This window comes from Eleutherodactylus coqui, chromosome 4, assembly GCF_035609145.1.
Source record: "Eleutherodactylus coqui strain aEleCoq1 chromosome 4, aEleCoq1.hap1, whole genome shotgun sequence".
In the NCBI taxonomy this organism is placed as follows: domain Eukaryota; kingdom Metazoa; phylum Chordata; class Amphibia; order Anura; family Eleutherodactylidae; genus Eleutherodactylus; species Eleutherodactylus coqui.
Genome location: NC_089840.1, coordinates 167,808,571 through 167,829,381, shown reverse-complemented (window position 1 = coordinate 167,829,381; position 20,811 = coordinate 167,808,571). Strand labels below are relative to the sequence as shown.

General features: G+C 42.7%; 1 protein-coding gene across 10 annotated transcripts in view; it reads left to right on the top strand.

The window, feature by feature from the left end:
* The window catches only part of ZMIZ1 (zinc finger MIZ-type containing 1), a 407,596-nt gene extending 388,773 nt beyond the window's left edge, over positions 1 to 18,823 (top strand). For 9 of the 10 annotated variants that reach the window (XM_066600356.1, XM_066600357.1, XM_066600358.1 and 6 more), the window contains 8 exons: positions 1,268 to 1,373; positions 2,474 to 2,634; positions 2,742 to 2,809; positions 3,244 to 3,312; positions 3,874 to 4,121; positions 14,311 to 14,474; positions 14,653 to 14,892; positions 15,654 to 18,823. In XM_066600356.1, the coding sequence (XP_066456453.1) occupies positions 1,268 to 1,373; positions 2,474 to 2,634; positions 2,742 to 2,809; positions 3,244 to 3,312; positions 3,874 to 4,121; positions 14,311 to 14,474; positions 14,653 to 14,892; positions 15,654 to 15,761 (1,164 nt within the window). In that variant the 3' untranslated portion in view covers positions 15,762 to 18,823. The remainder of the gene's footprint in view (positions 1 to 1,267; positions 1,374 to 2,473; positions 2,635 to 2,741; positions 2,810 to 3,243; positions 3,313 to 3,873; positions 4,122 to 14,310; positions 14,475 to 14,652; positions 14,893 to 15,653) is intronic. The other variant, XM_066600362.1, reaches the window with a different exon arrangement.
* The last annotated feature ends 1,988 nt before the right edge of the window (positions 18,824 to 20,811 follow it).

Here is a 20,811-nt window from a genome sequence, read left to right as displayed (position 1 = left end):
GAATAGAAGAAAAATGTAATTAGCCGCACTCACATTATAGTGAAATAAAATTCAACGGGAATAGAGCAATAAAACCCACCGCGCGTGAGACACTGGGTGGTGTCTCGCATAAATACACACAGACACTAGTATATAAATCCCAGAAGAGAAAGATCCTCTGCAATTCAGCCTTAATCCCCAAGGAAAAGCAGCCTCTTCTGAAGCACACTCCAACAGGTGGAACAGCAATAGAGGATGGCAATGAGGGAAGATGATCCTCAGCCACATGCAGTGATTAAAGGACACTAACTTATTACATGTCAGATGTAGATTCCTCTGCCCTCAGGTTGTTTTCTGCTTGTTACCAAGGAAACAGATCGTCTCTTCTATGGAATGAAATAAAGTACAACGGTAGTTGGTGTCCGGGCTGAAAGCTAGTGCCCCTCTGCGCTCGAGATTCAAAGTGTTCCTACACTTTGTCATGGTGGCATATCTTCACATTGGTGAATGTGGAGGGATATTTAATTCTGTGGCTTCCTTATACAACTTCTTGACTATAATGTTATGTGTTTTCAAACTATATAAAAATCTAACTGCTTTTATGATATGTATAGGAAAAGCTTTTCTGCATATCTTAAAATTAGGAGTGCAAAGCATGTCCTAGTTGTAAACACTGAAAGAAATGGATACTGGACATGGGACAGGTCTCATAGAGGACCTAAAAAGGTTTCTTCTAAAAGCAGGACCAGAACTCTCACCGGTTTTGTGTGGCATCGCAGCCAAGCCATATTCATCAATGTAGCTCAGCTGCAATACCAGACTAAAGCTGTGAACAGGTGTGGCACTGTTTCTGGAAGAAAGCAGCCATTTTTCTACTCTTTGACAATCCTTTTAAGGACATCTTGGTCATATAAACTTGATAGTTAAACAATAACCATTTTTTTTTGCAAGTAAAGGCTTCTAGAGATTTTAGTTTGAGAACATTATCATCTTCCCATGGTGGTATGGGCAGACCTCAATATTTATAGACATTTAGTCTAATGGAAACCTTCCCCTTGGCTTTACTTTCTCTTGTCAGTATGTCTATCAAGTTTAACCAGGAGAAGGGAGAGGTCACTGTTGAAAAGGGAGCCGTAGATACGGGAGAAGAGCAAAATGGGTATCATCTTATTACTTTCATGTTTTCTAATAGGTCAGCGGGATAACTCCAAAATAAAGAGGGGTGTTATTTTTAAGTTAGCTTGTTGCTAATCTGGTATATACTGACTTTTTATTATCTTCCATACAGTCCCACTTATTTGTGCTGCAGTTAGTTCATCGGCCTTCAGTACGTTCAGTCCTGCAGGGTTTGTTGAAGAAGAGGTTGCTCCCAGCTGAACATTGTATTACCAAAAGTAAGTAATTAACATTTTGGAGAATATTTACTCTTTATATCCTTGTCCAACTCCAAATATATTACACTAAGATGTGCCAAATGTATTAAGAGGTGCATGGCTCTTAATAAATTTATTGCATCTTGGGCTATCCATGTGCTAGAAAGTGAAATCTACACCTGCTATGAGCTAAAGTTTGATGTGCACGAGTGTCAAAAAAAAACCCCCTTAAGGACTCTGACCCTTTTTTCTTTCAGTTTTTCTCCCCACTTTTAAAAAATCATAACTCTTATGTATCAATCATCAATGTCGCTGTCTGAGGGCTTCTTTTTGCAGGACAAGTTGTATTTTTCTATGTTACTGTGTAATTTACCATAATATGTACTGGAAAAACCTTTAAAACATTCTAAGTAGAATGAAATGGGCAAAAAAAAAAATTCCTCCATCTTTGGGAGGTCTTGTTTCTACAGTGTATACCCTGTCGCTAAAATGACACAACTTTATTCGGTGCAATTACAACAATACAAAACTTACAGGTTTTGTTTGCTGTGCTACTATTATTTATATAAATATATATTTTGGAAAAAAAAATATTTCCTGGCAGACATAACTTTTATTTTTTTGTCAAACTGGTTGTGCGAGGGCTTGTTTTTTGCAGGACTCTCATATTTTCCTTTTGGTATCATTTTGGAATACCTATAACTTTTTCTTTGCTTCTAATTCAATTTTTCTCGGAGAGGGGGTGAAAAAAAAAAAGTGTGACAGTGTTATTTTTTTCTTTGACTACGTTCACCGTGCGGCATAATGCGTTACTTTGATGGATCGGACTTCTATGGATGTAGCGATACCATTTAGTTTTTTTCATTATAGAAATATGGTTAAAAAAGGGTTTTGTTTGGTTTTACTTTTATTGCCTTTTTGTTTGTTTAATATAAAAAAAACTTTTTAAAACGGACAAGAATATGTGGTGGTTTGATCACTCCTACAGTATGATGTAATGCCATAGTATTTGTGTTCCCAACAGAAACAAATCCAGATGATGAACTGTACTAAACGGGACATTTATGGACCTGTTTGCTACGCACTTTTTATTAATACATGACTTATGTTTGCTTGTTCAGTAAAAAGAAATTTCAGCAGTGTGGCCGCCTCGTCTGGAAATGCCGCTCTGAATGGGGAGGATGGAGTAGAGCAGACGGCCATCAAAGTCTCTTTGAAATGCCCAATAACGTTCAGGCGGATCCAGCTACCAGCGAGGGGACATGACTGCAAACATGTACAGGTAAGAACACCTGACAAGTCACCGCTTCCACTCACACTTCCTTTTGTTTGGCCCTTACACCCGAGCTTGTCCCAGATTGTAAATTAACCCTGCTGCTCTGTTTCCAGTGCTTCGACCTAGAATCCTATCTTCAGCTGAACTGCGAGCGAGGAACGTGGCGATGTCCTGTATGCAAGTAAGCAGCTTTATAACGCTCATAGCAAGGAATATACAGACTGGCATAATGTTACATAATAATCCTGCTAGATTGATTAATACTTGAGCTTGTTGGCACATATTTTGTTCAGGCTTAGTGAGCCCACCTGCCATGACAAAGTGAACACACCCAATTGGAACCCTGCACTATCTGTACAGCAGCAGATCTGCCTCACTGGGGCCTACGACATGTAGTCCATGGCAGTCGTAGCTAACTGTATTGCAGGCAGTTGGATGTTTTGCCCACAGTTAGGCAGAATCTCCTAAAGCAAATATAAATAGTGTATATCTGGAATGCGCAGTGCAAATGAAGCCTAATGGGTAGAACGCATTACAACTCTGTACCAGCTTATTTGAGAATTTTCTGTTGGTTTTTAGCACTTCCTATAATATTTTATTTCTTGTCTGTTCCAGTAAAACCGCTCTCTTAGAAGGCCTTGAAGTAGATCAGTACATGTGGGGTATCTTGAATGCAATACAGAAGTAAGTACAGTCGGGCAGAATGCTCTGCGTCATTTTATATTTCTATTAATGAGGCAGACAAGGTAGTTATGAGATCTTCATTTTCAAGGATATCAGAGCATATACAATGAAGATTGACTGAATGCATTTATGCCTTTTGAAGTCTAACTTGCTTGACATAACCTATTGTTTCTTGCAAATAGAAGCCATTTGAGGCTGGAAAACAACAACTGCTGTTAGGATTACAGACAGGAAGCCCTGTAAAATGCCCTCCGCCCATGATCACCATTTTATCCCATCTAGTTTCATACTGAATGTGTAATTATATCAGCAGATCCTGTATTGTAGATAATGGGGCATATGGTCTTATTACAGCAACCCCCTTTAAGCATTTATGGCATATTTACAGTGGATATGACATAATTGCTTATCGTGGGAATACCCCTTTAAAGAAGACCTTGATGAAATGGCATACAGCACTACCGATGATAAAGTATGTATGTCTGCATTCAATAGCATTTCACAATACTTGACACTCTTCAGGTTGCTCCGATATAATAATGTTGTTTTCTCATTCTGCAGTTCTGAATTTGAAGAAGTCACCATAGACCCAACTTGCAGCTGGAGGCCGGTACCTATTAAATCAGAGATTCACATCAAGGATGATCCGGATGGGATGCCCTCGAAGAGATTTAAGACCATGAGTCCCAGTCAGATGATCATGCCCAACGTCATGGAAATGATTGCTGCATTAGGGCCTGGCCCTTCACCGTACCCATCACTGCCCCCTCCACCAGGCGGCGGTAACGCTAACGAATATGTTGGACAAGGTAAAGCCTTAAGGTTCTCAGGCTTTTTATTTCATACAGATGATTCAAACAGATCTTGTTAAAATGGCTCATTGTACCGATCCATCACGTAGAATGTGCAGCGATCAGCCATACCGTTAAACACACCAATGGACGAATAACATTCATTATCTTCTTGCAATTTGTCAAGGAGTGGGATATATTAGGCAGTAAGAAACCTGCATAGGGACAGAAACCAGGACGGAACCATAGGGGTGAATATGCATGATGGAGACCTCCGCCCCTTGCAAGCTTTTATATTGGCTAGAAAAGGATCGTCCTCAACACTTCTCTATCCAATGTATAAAATTGACAGAGACAAACTATAAGAGACCAAAGAGGTCTCAATCTCACATATTCACTCCTACGGTTCTGTCCGCGAAGTCCAGTACAGAACGTAGTCACAGCAAACTCTTCTTTGCTTGATGTGAAGTTTTATCATTATGTGCCATCAACAAGACCCTTATATAGCACTACCTGAGCGCTTATGTAGTGGTCCGGTAGGGGATAAGCTGGTGTCTGGCACTACCTGAGTGCTTATGTAGTGGTCTGGTAGGGACTAAGCTGGCATATGGCACAACCTGAGCGATTATGAAGTGGTCCGGTAGGGACTAAGCTGGCATCTGGCACAACCTGAGCGCTTATGTAGTGGTTCAGTAGGGACTAAGCTGGCATCTGGCACAACCTGAGCACTATAGGTGCTTTTTTCCATACCGGCAACCGCCACTACTGTGCAGTGAACAGAAAGAGGTCAACCGAGACGAAAACCTCAATTATAAGTGTCTTGTTAATTGCACATCATAATAAAACGCCACATCAAGCGAAGGGTGTGCTATGAATACCTTCTGTACTAGGAAGTGGGACCAGCAGCCCTCCGCAAGCACCTCCTCTTTTCATACCTAGGTGCAGCCCATTTACATTTTAGCACTTTTATGCATAGATGACGGAACCAGCTCTGGATTCACAAGCCGTAGTGTGAAGCCAGCCTAAGAGATCAGTCAGTTCTTGAAGCTAAGGTGCTGGCAGAAGGAAAAATGGACAAGAAAAAGGCAAATTGGACAAGGGCCAAATTGTGATGACTAGACGACTGGGTCAGAGCATTTTCCAAATGGCAAGTCTTGTGGGGTGTTCTTGATAAGCAGTAATCTAACAAAAGTGGCCCAAGAAAGGTCAATCGATGAACTGTTATAAGACCTTATTCACACGACCGCGTAAAAAAAATCACGCTGGGAATAATGGGGTATCGGCAAACAAAAAACGGTGACCAATTCTGAACGCAGTGTCAGAAAATAGGTATAGCCCTACCTTTTCCGAGATACGCTGGAGGCTCTCATAGGCTTCTCTGGGAGCTGAAAAAGGGAGGGGGGAAGTTTAGCTGCATCCAATGCTCAGAAAAGACTACAGCTGGCTCTATTTAAGCATTTGCAGTCATTCCAAGGATTCCTGCTGACTGAGGGATTTCTGTGCAGAAGCATATTTTTTTCGCCAATATGCCACAGCTGCGTATGTGAACGAACGAGAAAACGTGGTTAAAGGGGTTGTCCCGAGAAAGCAAGTGGGGGTAAGCACTTCTGTATGGCCATATTAATGCACTTTGTAATATACATCGTGCATTAAATATGAGCCATACAGAAGTTATTCACTTACCTGCTCCGTTGCTAGCGTCCCCGTCTCCATGGTGCCGTCTAATTTCAGCATCTAATCTCCCGAGTCCGGTCTTCTCCCTGGTGAATGGGGCCGCTCGTGCCGGAGAGCTGGTCCTCGTAGCTCTGCCCCGTCACATGTGCCGATTCCAGCCAATCAGGAGGCTGGAATCGGCAATGGACCGCACAGAGCCCACGGTGCACCATGGGAGAAGACCCGCGGTGCATCGTGGGTGAAGATCCCGGTGGCCATCTTGGTAAGGTAAGTAAGAAGTCGCCGCAGAGCGGGGATTCGGGTAAGTACTAAACTTTTTTTTTTTTTAACCCATCCCTTGTGTTTGTCTCGCGCGGGGGGTCTATTGAAAAAAAAAAAAAAAAGCCGTTTTGGCGCGGGACAACCCCTTTAAAGCTAGGGACTTGATTGTGGTAATTCTTCATTCATACTATTTTAGCTGTGATCGGCCAGAGTAAAAATGCATATGGTCGCGTGTAGGAGGCCTAAGGGTCATGGGTGTGCAAAGCTCACTGATGCATGTGGGAAATGACATTTAGCCCGTCTGGTCTGATCTCACAGAAGAGCTACTGTAGTATGAGTTGCTTCAGAAGTTACTGCTGGCTATAATTGTGAGAACACACTTTGCATTGCAATATGCTGAATATGAAGCTGAGTAGCCACTGACCAAGTGCTCATGCTACTCCCTGCCCCCCCACTGAAAACGCCTACAATAGGCATGTGAGCGTCAGAACTTTCACTATGGCCATATTTACAGTTGTGCTATGGCTCCCATTTTCCTACTTCATTATCGGAGCAGGAAGACTGAAGCCACTGGCCAAATGGATCAATCTTATGGCAGAACCAAATGGACCCCATTAACCATAATGGGGTCCATCTAGCTATCCAGCATTTTTCTGGACGAAACCGTGTAATATGCTGAGCTATTTCATCTGGGATTTTTCCTGCATATCTGTGACTCGGACCAGAAGCTCTGCCACTGGTGTGAAGCGATGGAAGGTGGTCTGCAGGGATGAATCAAAACTTCATATTTCATGGGGAAAAATACATAAATCCCATGTGTTGAATGCCTCCTCGCTGGTTGGAAGCTTTCATCTGCAGTCCAGTAGTTCTCTTCCACCCCATCAGGACTATTCGAACCACAGGAATGTTCTTGTTTTTGTATTGCTGCAGTCAGAGGGCCATTTTTTCTTGTTTCATTGCCGTGGCTGGGGGGGACTTTTGTATTGTGGGGCGACATGTATTGTTCAGGGATACTATTTAGGGGACATAAAACTTGGTGATTAACGTTTATTTAGTGTTTCTGCAGGAAAGGGAAATAAAGAGAAATTCCAACATGGTTTGTTAAGTATTGTGCGTTCCGCTGGCGTGACGTGAATACCATTATCTGTCTTCTATGTGTTGGTGCTAGTACAGCAATACCGAATGTAGATAGTATTTTGTTTTACCACGTTACATGTTTTACATCAAGAACATATCATGGAAAAAGGAGTTTGATGTTTTTGTATTCCAACACTCAGAATGCTTTTATTTTTTAGTCAATTTAGCTATATGTGGGTGTGGTGGTGTGGTGTTTTTTTTTTGGGGGGGGGGGGGGTCTCATTTTTAATTTGGAGGGAGGTGAGGAAAAAAGCAATTGCACTCTTGATTTTTTTTTTTTTCTTTTTATTATTCACCATGTGATTTAAATATGTCATTTGCAGTTGTGGTGATTGCAGTGATGCCGTATTCATTTATTTAACATGTTTATCAATGAAAATACTTTTTATGGAAGAAAAGGTTTCAGCTTTTTTTTGCTCATCTTTTTTTTCTATACACTATTATTTTAAACCTCCAAAAGGCATCCAGTTTGTGACGCCCCTGACTACCATGGCAAGATATGGACTACGCGCATATGTGTTCTGGCTGCCAATAAGGTGACAAAGGGAGCCACTTCCCTCTGTCTAACCTCTTAGGTTCCATGGTCAATAATGACCAAAACACCTAAGGGGTTAAGGTGTCAGGATTAGAGTTATCTACAATACTGGCCATGCAGGAGTCTGGATGTATATTCAGCCAGCTCCCACTGCAGATGGTTAGTGCTCAGCACCTGCAACCATTCAGTATAACTGTACATCCGTTTGTAGGAATGCCTTGTAAGAATGGGCGTGCCGTTATATCCATGTGCAGCTACTGATTAACCCCTTAACGACGTCACGCGCACGCGCAGAAGCCCGGGTGTCCCCGGCAAATTTAAAATCTCCTGGCTCCCGGCTCCTGAAGGTAGCCGGGAACCAGGAGGTGTTACCGGGGACCACTGTGAGCGGTCCCCGGGCCCGCGATCACCGCTATCCATTGCGATAGCGGTGATCGCGAAAAAGTTTAAAAAGTAAAACAAAAGTAAAGTTTCACCTCCCCTCATGGATCGGATCCATGAGGGGAGGTGAAGATACTCACCCCCGGTCCTCTGTGATGTCCCGGGACCCGAAATACCCGTCTGCACATGCGCGCCCGATGATTGACATCAGGCGCGTGCACAGAGGGGCTCGAGCCCCGGGAAATTCAAAATTGCTCTGCTCCTGGCTGCCATGTGTAGCCAAGAGCAGAGGGATGTCACCAGGGACATGATCACTGTCATCCAATGGATGACAGTGATCATGTAAAGTAAAAAAAAAAGTGCAAAAAGTAAAAAAAAAAATAATAAAAAAAGGGGTAAAAGGTAAAAAAAAAGTTTTAAAAAGTTAAAAAAAAGCTTGCGTTTCATCTCCCCCCACGGATCATATCCGTGAGGGAGGATGAAATGACGTACCTAAGGCCTGCGGATTTATCCGCGGACCTCAACCCAGCTTCTGCGCACGCGCCCGTCACCAATGTGGCAGGCGCATGCGCAAAAGCTGTGGTTTTTTAAAATCTCCCTGCTCCTGGCTACAAAACTTAGCCGAGAGCCTGGAGATTTCACGGAGGGCCGCGGTGAGCGGTTCCTGATCACGTGTTCGCCGTTATCCAAAGAATAATGGCGATCACGTAAAAGTTAAAAAAAAGGGGAAGGTTCATCTCCCCTCACTGATGCGATCGGTGAGAGGAGATAAAATTTTTTACCGGAGGCCTCCATATTTGCACCCCGGCGCATTCTTCTTCCGTGAACTTTCCCGTATTCTGCGCATGCGACCGCCGGCAAAACACCGGACACATGCGCAGGAGACGGGGAGCCCAGGAAACTTAATATCTCCTTGCTCCCAGCGTCCAACGGTCACCGAGAGCCTGGAGCAGTCACGGTCCCCGGTCACGTGAAAAAATGGTAGCGATCTACCTTAGGCCGGTCTCACATGACCGGATAGGAATTACAGATTCCGCATGCGTCTGATCCGCGGTAATACGCAGATCAATCGCATTGGATTACACAATTCCGCTCACATTAGCGGGTTGGAATTGCGTAATCCACTCACAGAAAAGAGAACGCAGTAGGTTCTATTTTACCGCGGATATCCGCAACATAGAGCCCATTGTGCTCCATGGTCGTGGATATACCCGCTGCCCATACGCCCGTATACCTTGTATACGGGCTGTGGGTACCCGTGTCATCGCTAAGCGACGGTGCGGGAACTACAAACAACAACAAAAAAAGTGTACTGCGCATGACCGCCCGTGTAAGTACGCAGTTATACGCAGTACATTACGCGGCCGTACGCAGGGTCACAGCCGGGCTCACAGATGGGATCCGCTGCGGGCCTCCACAAGCAGATTCCACCTACGGCTGCCTGAGCCCGGCGTTATTCAGACCGCTACCTGTAATACGCAATTTACAAGAAGCCCCTGGAACGCTCGCCTTCCTGCAGTTCCAGGAGCAGCTTGTTGAGCGCCTTCTGTGTGAGACCGCCGCACCTCATCAAGCTTACGGAGACTCACAGAGCGCCACTTTTTACACCCCATCCCCGCCACTGAGGTCAAAAAATGACCCCCAAAAAGCATGAGAGGAGGGGGGATACCCGGTTTTATTGCCCCATGTACCCATCCCAACCAGCCTCCATAATTACCTGTCTTTGGAAATACTACACAGTTCACATTATTACTTTTATCTAAGATTTGGGGAACGCCGAAAAGGGCGTGGAGGAGGGGGGGGGGATTTTAGGGAGTCAATTTTTATTCCGTACAAATGAGCAATGGGGCCTGGAATTTATTCAGTTATGCCCTGCAATCCAACTGGTGTTCCCTCCATTACAGGCCTTGCCATGTTTCCTGTAAGTAGATTAGGGCCACAATGGGTATGTTTTTGAACACGGGACAAACGGGGGTATCCATTTGGGGTGAACGTCTTCATTCCTATGTAAACTGTACAAAAAAAAAAGTTTTTAAATTGACAAAATTGCCAAAAAAATGAAAATTGTAATTTTTTTCTTCTGCTTTGCTGAAATTTATTCAAATACTGTGTGGTCAAAATACGCAGTACTCCCCTAGATGAATTCGTTAAGGGGTCTAGTTTTTAAAATGGGGATATTTGTGGGGGTCTTTATAGTTTTGGACGCTCAATGACTCTATAAGTGGGCAATGGGGCCTAGAATTTATTCCGTTGTACCCTAAAATCCAACGGGTGCTCCTTCCATTATAGGCCTAGCCATGCTTCCTTTAAGTAGATTAGGGCCACAAGGGGTATGGTTCTGAACACGGGACAAACAGGGGTATCCATTTTGGGGTGAAAGTCTTCATCCCTATGTGTGCTGTACAAAAAAAAACAGTTTTTAAATTGATACAACTGCCAAAAAAATGAAAATTGTAATTTTTTTCCTACTGCTTTGCTTAGATTTATTCAAAAATTGTAGGGTAAAAATACACAGTACACCCCTAGATAAATTCGTTAGGGGGTCTAGTTTTCAAAATGGGATCATTTGTGGGGGTTCTCTGTCGTTTTGGCCGCTCAAGGGCTCTACAAGTGTGCAATGGGGTCTAAATCACCTTCATGCTAAATTTCTGTTCTGAAAGCCACCGACTACTCCTTTCATTTTGGGCCCCGTTGTGCATCCAGACAAAAGATTAGGGCCACAATGGGTATGTCTCTGAACACGGGACAAACAGGGGTATCCACTTTGGGGTGCAAGTCTTCATTCATATGTGTGCTGTACCAAAAAAGCAGTTTTTAAAACGACAGAATTGCCAAAAAAACGAAAATCACAATTTTTTCCTTTTGCTTTGCTTCAATTCATTCAAAAACTGTGGGCTCAAAATGGGCAGTACACCCCTAGATAAATTCATTAAGGGGTCTAGTTTTCAAAATGGGGTTACTTGTGGGGGTTCTCTTTGATTTTGGCCGCTCAAGAGCTCTACAAAAGTGCTATGGGCCTAAAACTCCTTCAAGGAAAATCTATGTTCTTAAAGCCACCGACTACTCCTTTTGTTTTGGGCCCCATTGTGCATCCAGACATAAGATTAGGGCCACAATGGGTATGTCTCTGAACACGGGAGAAACAGGGGTATCTATTTTGGGATGAAAGGCTTCATTCATGCGTGTGCTGTACAAAAAAAGCTGTTTTTAAAATGACAGAATTGACAAAAAAATGAAAATCACAATTTTTTCCTTTTGCTTGGCTTGAATTCATTCAAAAACTGGGGGGTCAAAATGGTCAGTACACCCCTAGATAAATTCGTTAAGGGGTCTAGTTTTCAAAATGGGGTCATTTGTGGGGGTTCTCTTTGGTTTTGGCCACTCAAGAGCTCTACAAAAGTGCTATGGGGCCTAAAACGCCTTCAAGCAAAATTTATGTTCTGAAAGACACCGACTACTCCTTTCATTTTGGCTCCCGTTATGCATCCAGACATAAGATTAGGGCCACAATGGGTATGTTTCTGAACACGGGAGAAACGGGGGTATCCATTTTGGTGTGTAAATCCTCATTTTCATGGGCTCTATAGGAAAAAAATATGTCTTTAAAATGACATATTTGCAAAAATATGAAATTTAATTTTTTGTCCCCTAAATTGAACTAATTCCTGAAAAGAACTGGTGGGGTCAAAATACTCATGACACCCCTCAGTGAATACACTAAGGGGTGTAGTTTTTAAAATGGGGTCATTTGTAGGTGTATCTATTATTCTGACACTTATGAGCCTCTGCAAACTTGGCTTGGTGCAGGAAAACAAAGTGCTCCTCAAAATGCTGAAAAGTAATGTTAAATTTGTACGTCCTCTAAATGGTTAAAAAAAACACAAAAGTTTTTCAAGTGTGCATTCAGAATAAAGTAAACAGATGGAAATACATATCTTATCAAAAATTGGTACAGTATGTTTGGACATATTTGAGATATTACGGTTGAAAATGTGAAAAAATGACAATTTTTTCAAAATTTTTCCAATATTGGTACTTTTAATAAATATACACAAATTATATCGGTCTCTTTTTACAATCTAAATGAAGTACAACATGTGGCGAAAAAACAATGTCAGAATCACTGGGATATGTAAAGCCTTTACGGAGTTATGCCACGTTGAACGACGCATGTCAGATTTCCAAAATTTGACTCCGTCACTAAGGCGCAAACAGGCTTCGTCACTAAGGGGTTAATAAGCTATCTGAGTTAAGGCTGGGTTCACACAGGGCATATTTGCCATGGAAATTCCATGCGGAATTTCGCTGCGGCAAGTCTGCCTGCAGCCGCTAATCCCGGGGTCAGACAGCCATGTGGACCAGATTTGTCAAAAATCTCGTCCACACAAGACAGCCAATCCGTTGCGGCAAAGCCGGCATTAGCCAGCGCTGCAGCACAGATTCCCCGGCCAGAGCATGTCTATTTTATTTAATTTTTTTCCGTTGTGGCATCGCTCCTCTCTATGGAGGAGCCGCCCGCAACTGAAATGCATGCGGCCAAGCCACTCCAAAACCCGCAGCTAAATGCTTCGGGATTTCTGCTGAGAATACGTCCCGTGGGAACCCCGCCTAAAGCTGCAGGTTGCATTAGAGTTAAGCTTGGTTTGCCTTGTTTTATGACAACTGTCTTGTAATTTGGTGGCCTCTTGAAGGAAATGTGTCTTGTGAAAATGACCAATGTTTAAATCAAGATTTTATGTTTAACAGATTTTTTTTCCCTATTTTTGTTGTGTTTTTAATTGTTCATGTTATCATTTACGTTTTAAAATAAGCCTAAAATCCTGCAGTCCTTATTCCAGGCCGCATTACAATGAAACCTGTAGGAAGAGCATACAGAATCCACCAAGGACAATATGTCACAGCTCCCCTCCTCCCCTCCTGAGGAGTGACCTCTACACGTGTCACAGAGCATGCCTAAAACACTCCCCTAGATGTCAATGAAAAGCTCCAATTTTCTAGAGGTCCACATGGCTGCTGTAAGGCTTATCCCTAAATGGTAACTGCAGATCAGGCAATATGGCCGTCTCGTGTTCATGTCCCACAAAAAGCTTGTTTATAGTTAAATCCAGCCATAAAGAGAAATCTTTTGTATTTACACTTATTAAAATAAGTTTTTATTCCCAAATTTTCCAAGACCAATGTTAAAATAGCGCCACTTGCTGTTTCCATTGTATCCAGCTGCATAATTGTTTCATATGCCCAGTCTTGCCTCGCTTTCTGCTCCACCACACAGATGCAAGCCTTAGTAGGTGTGACCATATGGAACAGAAAACCTGTTCAATAGAAACAGCAGGTGGCGCTATTCTAACATTTATTCCTTGAATATCTAAGGATATAAGTATTTAATAATTGTAAATATAAAAAACTATTGTGGGATAGCTTTAACAATAGGCAATGGGAAAAATTCACTAAGCTCAGTATTTCTGCCGCTGGTTTAGTATAATTCACCCCGGCGCATGCTTCTTCATGTATTAAGCACATCCTCAACTGCTTTGTGCACCGTTACACTGTCATAAATTATGCATTTCTGGCATAATATACGACAGTTTCTGGCATAAATTTATGCATAAATCTGTCGGTCCAAGTGGTCACGCCCCCTTCCAACAAGCCACACCCGCTTCCCCTTAAAGAGCCGAGACTGGTGCAGAAGGCTGAAAAGTTGCAAAAGTTTTGAGAATTTTCTATGCCACTTTTCTGGCGTAAAGCCTTCTTAAACCTTTTCCGATATTTCTCATTGGACTTCCCCTTTAAAGACCCAGTCTGCATCTAATTTTTCATAAGAAAGAAAATTAAAGATCCGATAGGTTGGTTGTATGCCTTTGTAGTATAAGGGTTCAGGAAGTATTAAGACTAGTTTCACACAAATGTATCATGGGCACGGGTCTAGTGACCCCACCTTAGAGCATCATAAGTCGGGCTGGAACGCTCCTGTAAAACTGGCCTAACCGGGACCCGGGCAGAGAAACTCACAGGTGGCCTTTGAAGTTCAAAGTCAAATAATTTTATACAGGCATAGGATATTTATTAAAACAGATTTATTCTATATGCTAAAAGATATTCTGTTTACAAAAAATGGCATGTGCTGATGAACAGGGGTTACTTGTGGTGTCACATGTTTCTCACTGGTGTATGGAATTATCAGTAAGTAGATAACTACATAGTTATGTTTTCATTTTGTAGGAAACAGTTATCCAGGTCATGGCAACTTTGACTTTCCACATGGAGCACCCGGTGGGACGTCTATGAACGATTTTATGCATGGGCCCCAGTTATCTCATCCGCCTGACATGCCCGGTGGTATGTCTTCACTGGACAAACCTCTTAGCCACTCCATGCAGGACTCTGTAAGTGGTGATGATGTGCATTGTGATAAAGTGTAGATTGCTCTATTGATAAACGTCAAACACTATGTAATTAGATAGCTTATTACTTTCTATACTGAATCACTAATTTAGGGGTTAGGTTATTCTAAAAGTTTGTGCTCTGTAAAGCTGACACACTTCCTAACTGACTATCTTACAGATTTCTCATGTAGGAAATTCTGAGCAGCCTCATGGCTCCATGCCTCAGGGCTTACACCCGCCTCACCCAGGTAGCCAGCCTGGGCAGCCTTTACACCATGGTGGACCAGCACCTCAACCTCGACACCCACCACAAGCTGCCAACCATCCACATGGGGACATGGGATTTAACCCTTCCTCTGTGTTAGAAGGTCAGCCTGGTGGACAAGGAGCTCCAGATATGCCAGAGCCATCGCTGGATGTAAGTTCATGTAGAAATAAAAGTGTGACTGCTTAGGTTCACATATTTTAGTTTATAAATAAATACAATATCCTTATACATCTCATAGCTGCCAGTACTTTAGGTTACATAATGAAATCACTTTGTTGCTTGACCATAAACGCTCGCCAAACAACGTAGCTGAGCTCTTCTAACGCTGTGCCCACTGCTGCACTGCAGCTACAGATGCCACTCTGCAGACTGCAGCCGTCCGGAGTGAGCAGACACTGAGCCGGCGGAGAAGCTGTTAGTGTAAACTGTAAAGATGCAGGTTAAGAATCCAGAAATAAGATATTTTGCATCAGAAACATTCTGTCAGTGACTTTAATCGTAATTGGAATATCCGCCGCTCACTGTCTTTTAATCTAAATAAATTAAAATTTGTGTGCTGAATAATTTTCTAGTATACCTTTATAGTGGAGGAGATTTTGCTTTTAATTTCAAAATCCCATAAAAGAAAACCTGCTGCTCTTGCAAGGAACCCGATACTCTGCCAGTACTGGCTCTTGTGGTTGGGCCCTCTGTTTTAATCCAACTCCTTTTTGTATTGTTGTCTGTGTATTGACAGCACATATACCCATACACATATGATTAGGACTGCTTACAAAGGCACAAACTAACAATACGCCAGGTATATGCAAATTTGCAACAGGTATTTCTCAATGATGACTTCAATGCATTAATGGTGAAATGTAGTAAATGGTTCCAGCAGTTTAATGAGCTTTTCTCTATCCTTCCTGCAGCTGCTTCCAGAGCTTACTAATCCAGACAAGCTTCTTTCCTACCTGGATCCTCCAGACCTACCAAACAACAGCAACGATGACCTTCTCTCACTGTTTGAGAACAACTAATCTGCAGCTGTTTCCCTATCCTCCATAATACAGCCAGTCAGGACACACAAAGGCAGGCACAGTTCTGGAAATCCCAACCCTTATCCATTATGTCTGCCTTCCTGGCAGTCTTGAAGCTGCATTTGCCTCAGACTGATGCGCTTTAAGTGACGCTGCAACATGCGGCTTCAGGCTGCCGTAGATCTCTCACGTGGTGCTTCCTGGTTTTCCCATATTGAGGTGATAAATGGGAAACTTTGAAGACAAAGCCCCTACTAGGCCGGTTAAGAGGTGGTGGAGGTTAAATGCAGGACGCATGAAGCCTCCTGATGCCTAGTGCTACCCCCCCCTTCCCACACCACAACCAGTCTCACACCAGCTGGAGAAGAAGAACCTAACCATGAAATTGGGAGAAAGATGGAACAAACACACACCCGCACACAAAGCACAAAGTTCCTAAGCGGTGAACATTGAGGGTGGACATCTTGCCCTCGCCACACACAAGTGCTGACATAGAGGACAGCCTCTCTGAGGGTCTCCTTCATCTTTGGTTTGCTACCAGTATACATTTCCTCTGTTTTTTATTGCAGCATTTTTAATGAAAATCCCCAGGCCCCCCCCCGGTCCGACGTTTTTTACTAAATGCACAGACTAAACTCCAACAGCATGAAGCTGAAGGACAATGTGGCCTGATATCCAGGAATGGGCTGTCCATCGGGACTTAATTTAATCTTGTTTGATTTTATTTTTTGTTCTAAGCTGCTGCAAGGGGCATTGATGTTGGTTTATAAAGCAGCTGATGGGTTATGTTTTTGTTTAAGGATTTTACTTAACCCGAGAAGACTGTTACACAATAACTGGCCTTTTTATCTGCCTGGTGATTCTTTTCACTTTAATATAAATCCACATAAAAATGTGTGTTATTTGTGCAATCTTCTTTCCCAGACACCTCATGGTCTAGGTACCTTCGAGAGGTGTGGGGGCGGGGGTCTAACTGCATGAGTCTAACCCGGTTTCTGTGCTTCTGGTGTGTTAATGCTGCTTGCTTCTGTAAAACTGTTGTTATATTTGTACAGAAGTGCATGTGTGCCAATCAATGTTAATTACTTTGTCCTTGTTCACTTTTTTCACTGCTTTCCTCCTTTGCTGGCTCGCTGTATAAAATAAAAGTGTATTTAGTCTCCTGCAGATCACCTTCGTAGAAGACTGCTTGAAGGAAGACTTCTTCTTGCCTCTTTGTAAGAGACTCCCTCCTTCTCGCTTCTTGAACCAGCTTTGCCATCTTATGTCTTCTTTATGACATTCATTCATTTTTTTTGCCTGTGTGTTGTGCTTGTACAGATGTGACTGACACACCAAACAATCCTATTTTGACAAATGTTTGTTTTCCTTTTTTTTTTCTATCACCAAAGTTGTATTTTGTAAATTTTTTTATTTAACAAAAAAATAGAGAAAAAAAGGTGGGAAGGCAAAGTAATTATTTACCCTTTTTGATTTCCCTTCTAGCAGTTTGAACTTCCCGACATTATTTTATTATGTTTGTGCCCCCATTGTGTAGAAATTTTAAGCTTTTATAAATGCATCTCCACTTTTTATTTTTTCATTTTCTAAATTCCGGTGTCTTAGTAAGATAAGACGGCAGCGCACATTGCTGTTCATATGCAATTAAAATATTGTAAATATGTTCAAAAAAATTTAGAAATGTGTTGCTTAGTGACATGGTTTGTTGTCATGCAGTTTCTTTCTTTTTAATGCCATGTGACACATCCCATTTCCTCTACCCATGTCACCTTGCAGCTGTACTTGCAGTGATGATATTTCACCTCTACAGACGTGTCCAGTTGCTGTGGAAGTGAAGGGGTTAACCTGAGTTATAAGGTTCTTGTATTTATAAACATGTAAAATTTGCTTCTACCCAAAAAGAAAACAAACTTCTTCAAGTACCTGATGCAATATATGATGGGAATGCTATGGACAGGGCATTGGCTTTCCGTCTCCGTTCCTTGTACCTTACAATTTGGCCAACAGTTGCTCAAAAATATTAGATTCTTTTTCTTTCATTCTAGAATTTAGTATGAACTATAAGGCTGAGAATATTTAATCCTACACCAACTTAAATTAGAATTGAAAAGTAATGCCGATCCTTTCACAGCATCAAACACCTTTTGCGTCGTTGTGTTATATCTAGGAGTACAAGCAGGAATTATATATTAAACGTCAGAAGAAAAAATGCGACGGCTTTCTAAGCTACTTTTTCAACTGGAAATAATTAACCAATTCATTTTAAGGAGGGGAAAAGGGATGATGGCATTACCAACTTATGCTTAGCCCTTTGGGGTCTAGGCAGGGTTAAAGGACTTCACACACCCTATGTAAATAATGTATATGAGCAGTAGAGACATAAAACACAGACACATTCATTTTCCTGGGAATGTGCATTTGTTTGTTTTTTATTTTGCAAAAAAAGTGGTTAGAAAAATGTTTTTAAAAAAAAAGTGTGTGTTTCCATATGGTGTGGAAATGATCCTACATTTGAGGGAGGGTGGGCAACACGATGGGCTGGGTGCATTTTGTGTGAAATCACAACATTGTTTCCACTCCTGTAAAATACTTTGACCCTTTGTGAAAATAAATGACATTTTTTTTTGTTATGTACATCTAATATTTTAGCTGACACGCATTAGTCCTGTGTATTTTAAGGTGCTACATGAGGTAATACACACACAGTGAAAAATAGTGGATTATAGGGAAATTAAATAAAAAGATTGTAACCAAATTCTCTTTGTATAATTTTTGATATTCTGATCAGACGGGGAAATTAAAAATAAATGGTACAATCTATAAGAAAACATGCAAAAAGGGCCACTGTATTTTGTCTGTACATTGTATGTACAATTTAATCATTCATATTTGTATCACCTTTAGTGCCAGAGTGAAGAAGTTCTGCTTCCTCCCTCTAGCAGTCAAGGCTGAAAATGTTCAAAAATAACGTAATTGTGCTTTTTAGTCTTGCAAAACTGTATGTAGTTAGTTGTGTCCACCTTATATTTATCAAATAAATATGTACTCAGATGAAAACTGTACACGGTGTTAAGTTTTCATTTTATATTTACAGAGTGCTGCCTATACGGTTTATATTTTCTTAATGACATTTGTATAGCATGATTTTCCATTTGCTATTTTTTTTTCCCGTGTTTTTTTTAAAATTTTCTTTTCATTTTAGTATAATAAAATTGAAAGATTTAAAATCTGCTTGTAATTGCCATCACTTAAAATGTTGTTTTTATTATGTCTGTTTACCACGAACATAGAGAATTGTTGAAAAATACTTTGGTGATGTTTTGGAGTTGAATTGTTGCCATTGATGCTGTTTTTTAGTAAGACTACAGATAAATACACCACATTAACTTACAGTTTACATGACTTTCCAAAGGTAGCCCAGATCTTCGTTGGCCGCTGCCTTAGTGCTGTTTGTATCTAGATTGAGCTCTATCAATTCAGTTTCTCATGTGAATTTTCCTGTTTTTTTCTTGCTCTGCTTTTTTTCAGGCCTCTTAGGGCAATGATGGTGAACCTTTTAGAGACTGAGTGCCCAAACTGCAACCCAAAACCCACTTATTTATAGCAAAGTGCCCACACGTCAGGTGGTCGGACTTATCATGACATATAGGTTTTACCTCTGTCGTTCTAAAAAGTACAGGGCTGTTTCAAAATAGACAGGGAGTTATTTTCCCTAGCTCGAGCGATGGAGTACCATTGGTGCAAATTTTGACTGGAAATCGGCCACGATCCAGCAATTGATTTGATACTATGCGGCGCTCCCCCTTACTTCCTCCGAAGGCTTCCCGCTGCCATCGCTTCCCGGCTTCTGGTTCCCTGGTGATTGTTTTTTGGATACAGAAATGCTGTGGAATTTGCCACAGAAATTTCCACAGCGGACATTTAGCAGCATTTCTGCCATGTATAAACAAACCCTAAGTCAGCTTGAGGTAGGCTGCCACGTGCAAAGTGGCCACATTAGTAATAGTGTCCCCCACAGGGGCTTCAGTCGTAATAGTATGCCCCACAGGAGCCTCCGTGATGATAATGTCCCCCACAGGGGCCTCTGTGGTAAGTGTCCCCCCACAGGGGCCCCAGTCGTAATAGTGCCCCCCCCCCCCCTACAGTGGCCCCAGTGGTAATAGTGTCCCCCCCTACAGTGGCCCCAGTAGTAATAGTGACCTCCCCACGCAGTGGCCTCAGTAGTAATAGTGATACCCCACCACCCCACAGTGGCCGCAGTAATAATAGTGACCCCCCCCCCACAGTGGCCTCAGTAGTAATATTGACCGCCCACAGCGGCCTCAGTAGTAATAGTGACCCCCCCCCCCCCACAGTGGCCCCAGTAATAAGTGACTCCCTCCCACAGTGGTCACAGTAGTAACAGTGAAACCCCCACAGAGGCCCCAGTAATAATAGTGACACCCCCCACAGAGGTCCCAGTAGTAAGTGACCCCCCCACCCCCACAGTGGCCTCAGTAGTAAGTGACCCCCCGCAATGGCCTCAGTAGTAATAGTGACCCCCCCCCCCCCCCACAGTGGCCCCAGTGGTAATAGTAACCCCCCCCACAGTGGCCCCAGTAGTAATAGTGACCTCCCCCCAACCACAGTGGCCCCAGTGGTAGTAGTAACCCCCCCCCCACACACACTAGCCTCAGTAGTAAGAGTGACCCCTCCCACAATGGCCTCAGTAGTAACAATGACCCCCCACAGTGGCCGCAGTAGTAACAGTGAGCCCCCCCCCCTCACAGTGGCCACAGTAGTAATAGTGACCCCCCCCCCAACCACAGTCGCCCCAGTAGTAATAGTGACCCCTCCCACAATGGCCTCAGTGGTAACAGTGACCCCCCCCCCCTCACAGTGGCCACAGTAGTAATAGTGACCTCCCCCCACAGTGGCCCCAGTAATAATAGTGAACCCCCCCCCACAATGGCCCCAGTAGTATGGGGGAACCCCCCCACACACAGTGGCCTCAATAGTAATAGTGACCCCTCCCCCACAGTGGCCCTAGTAGTAAGTGACCCTCCCACAC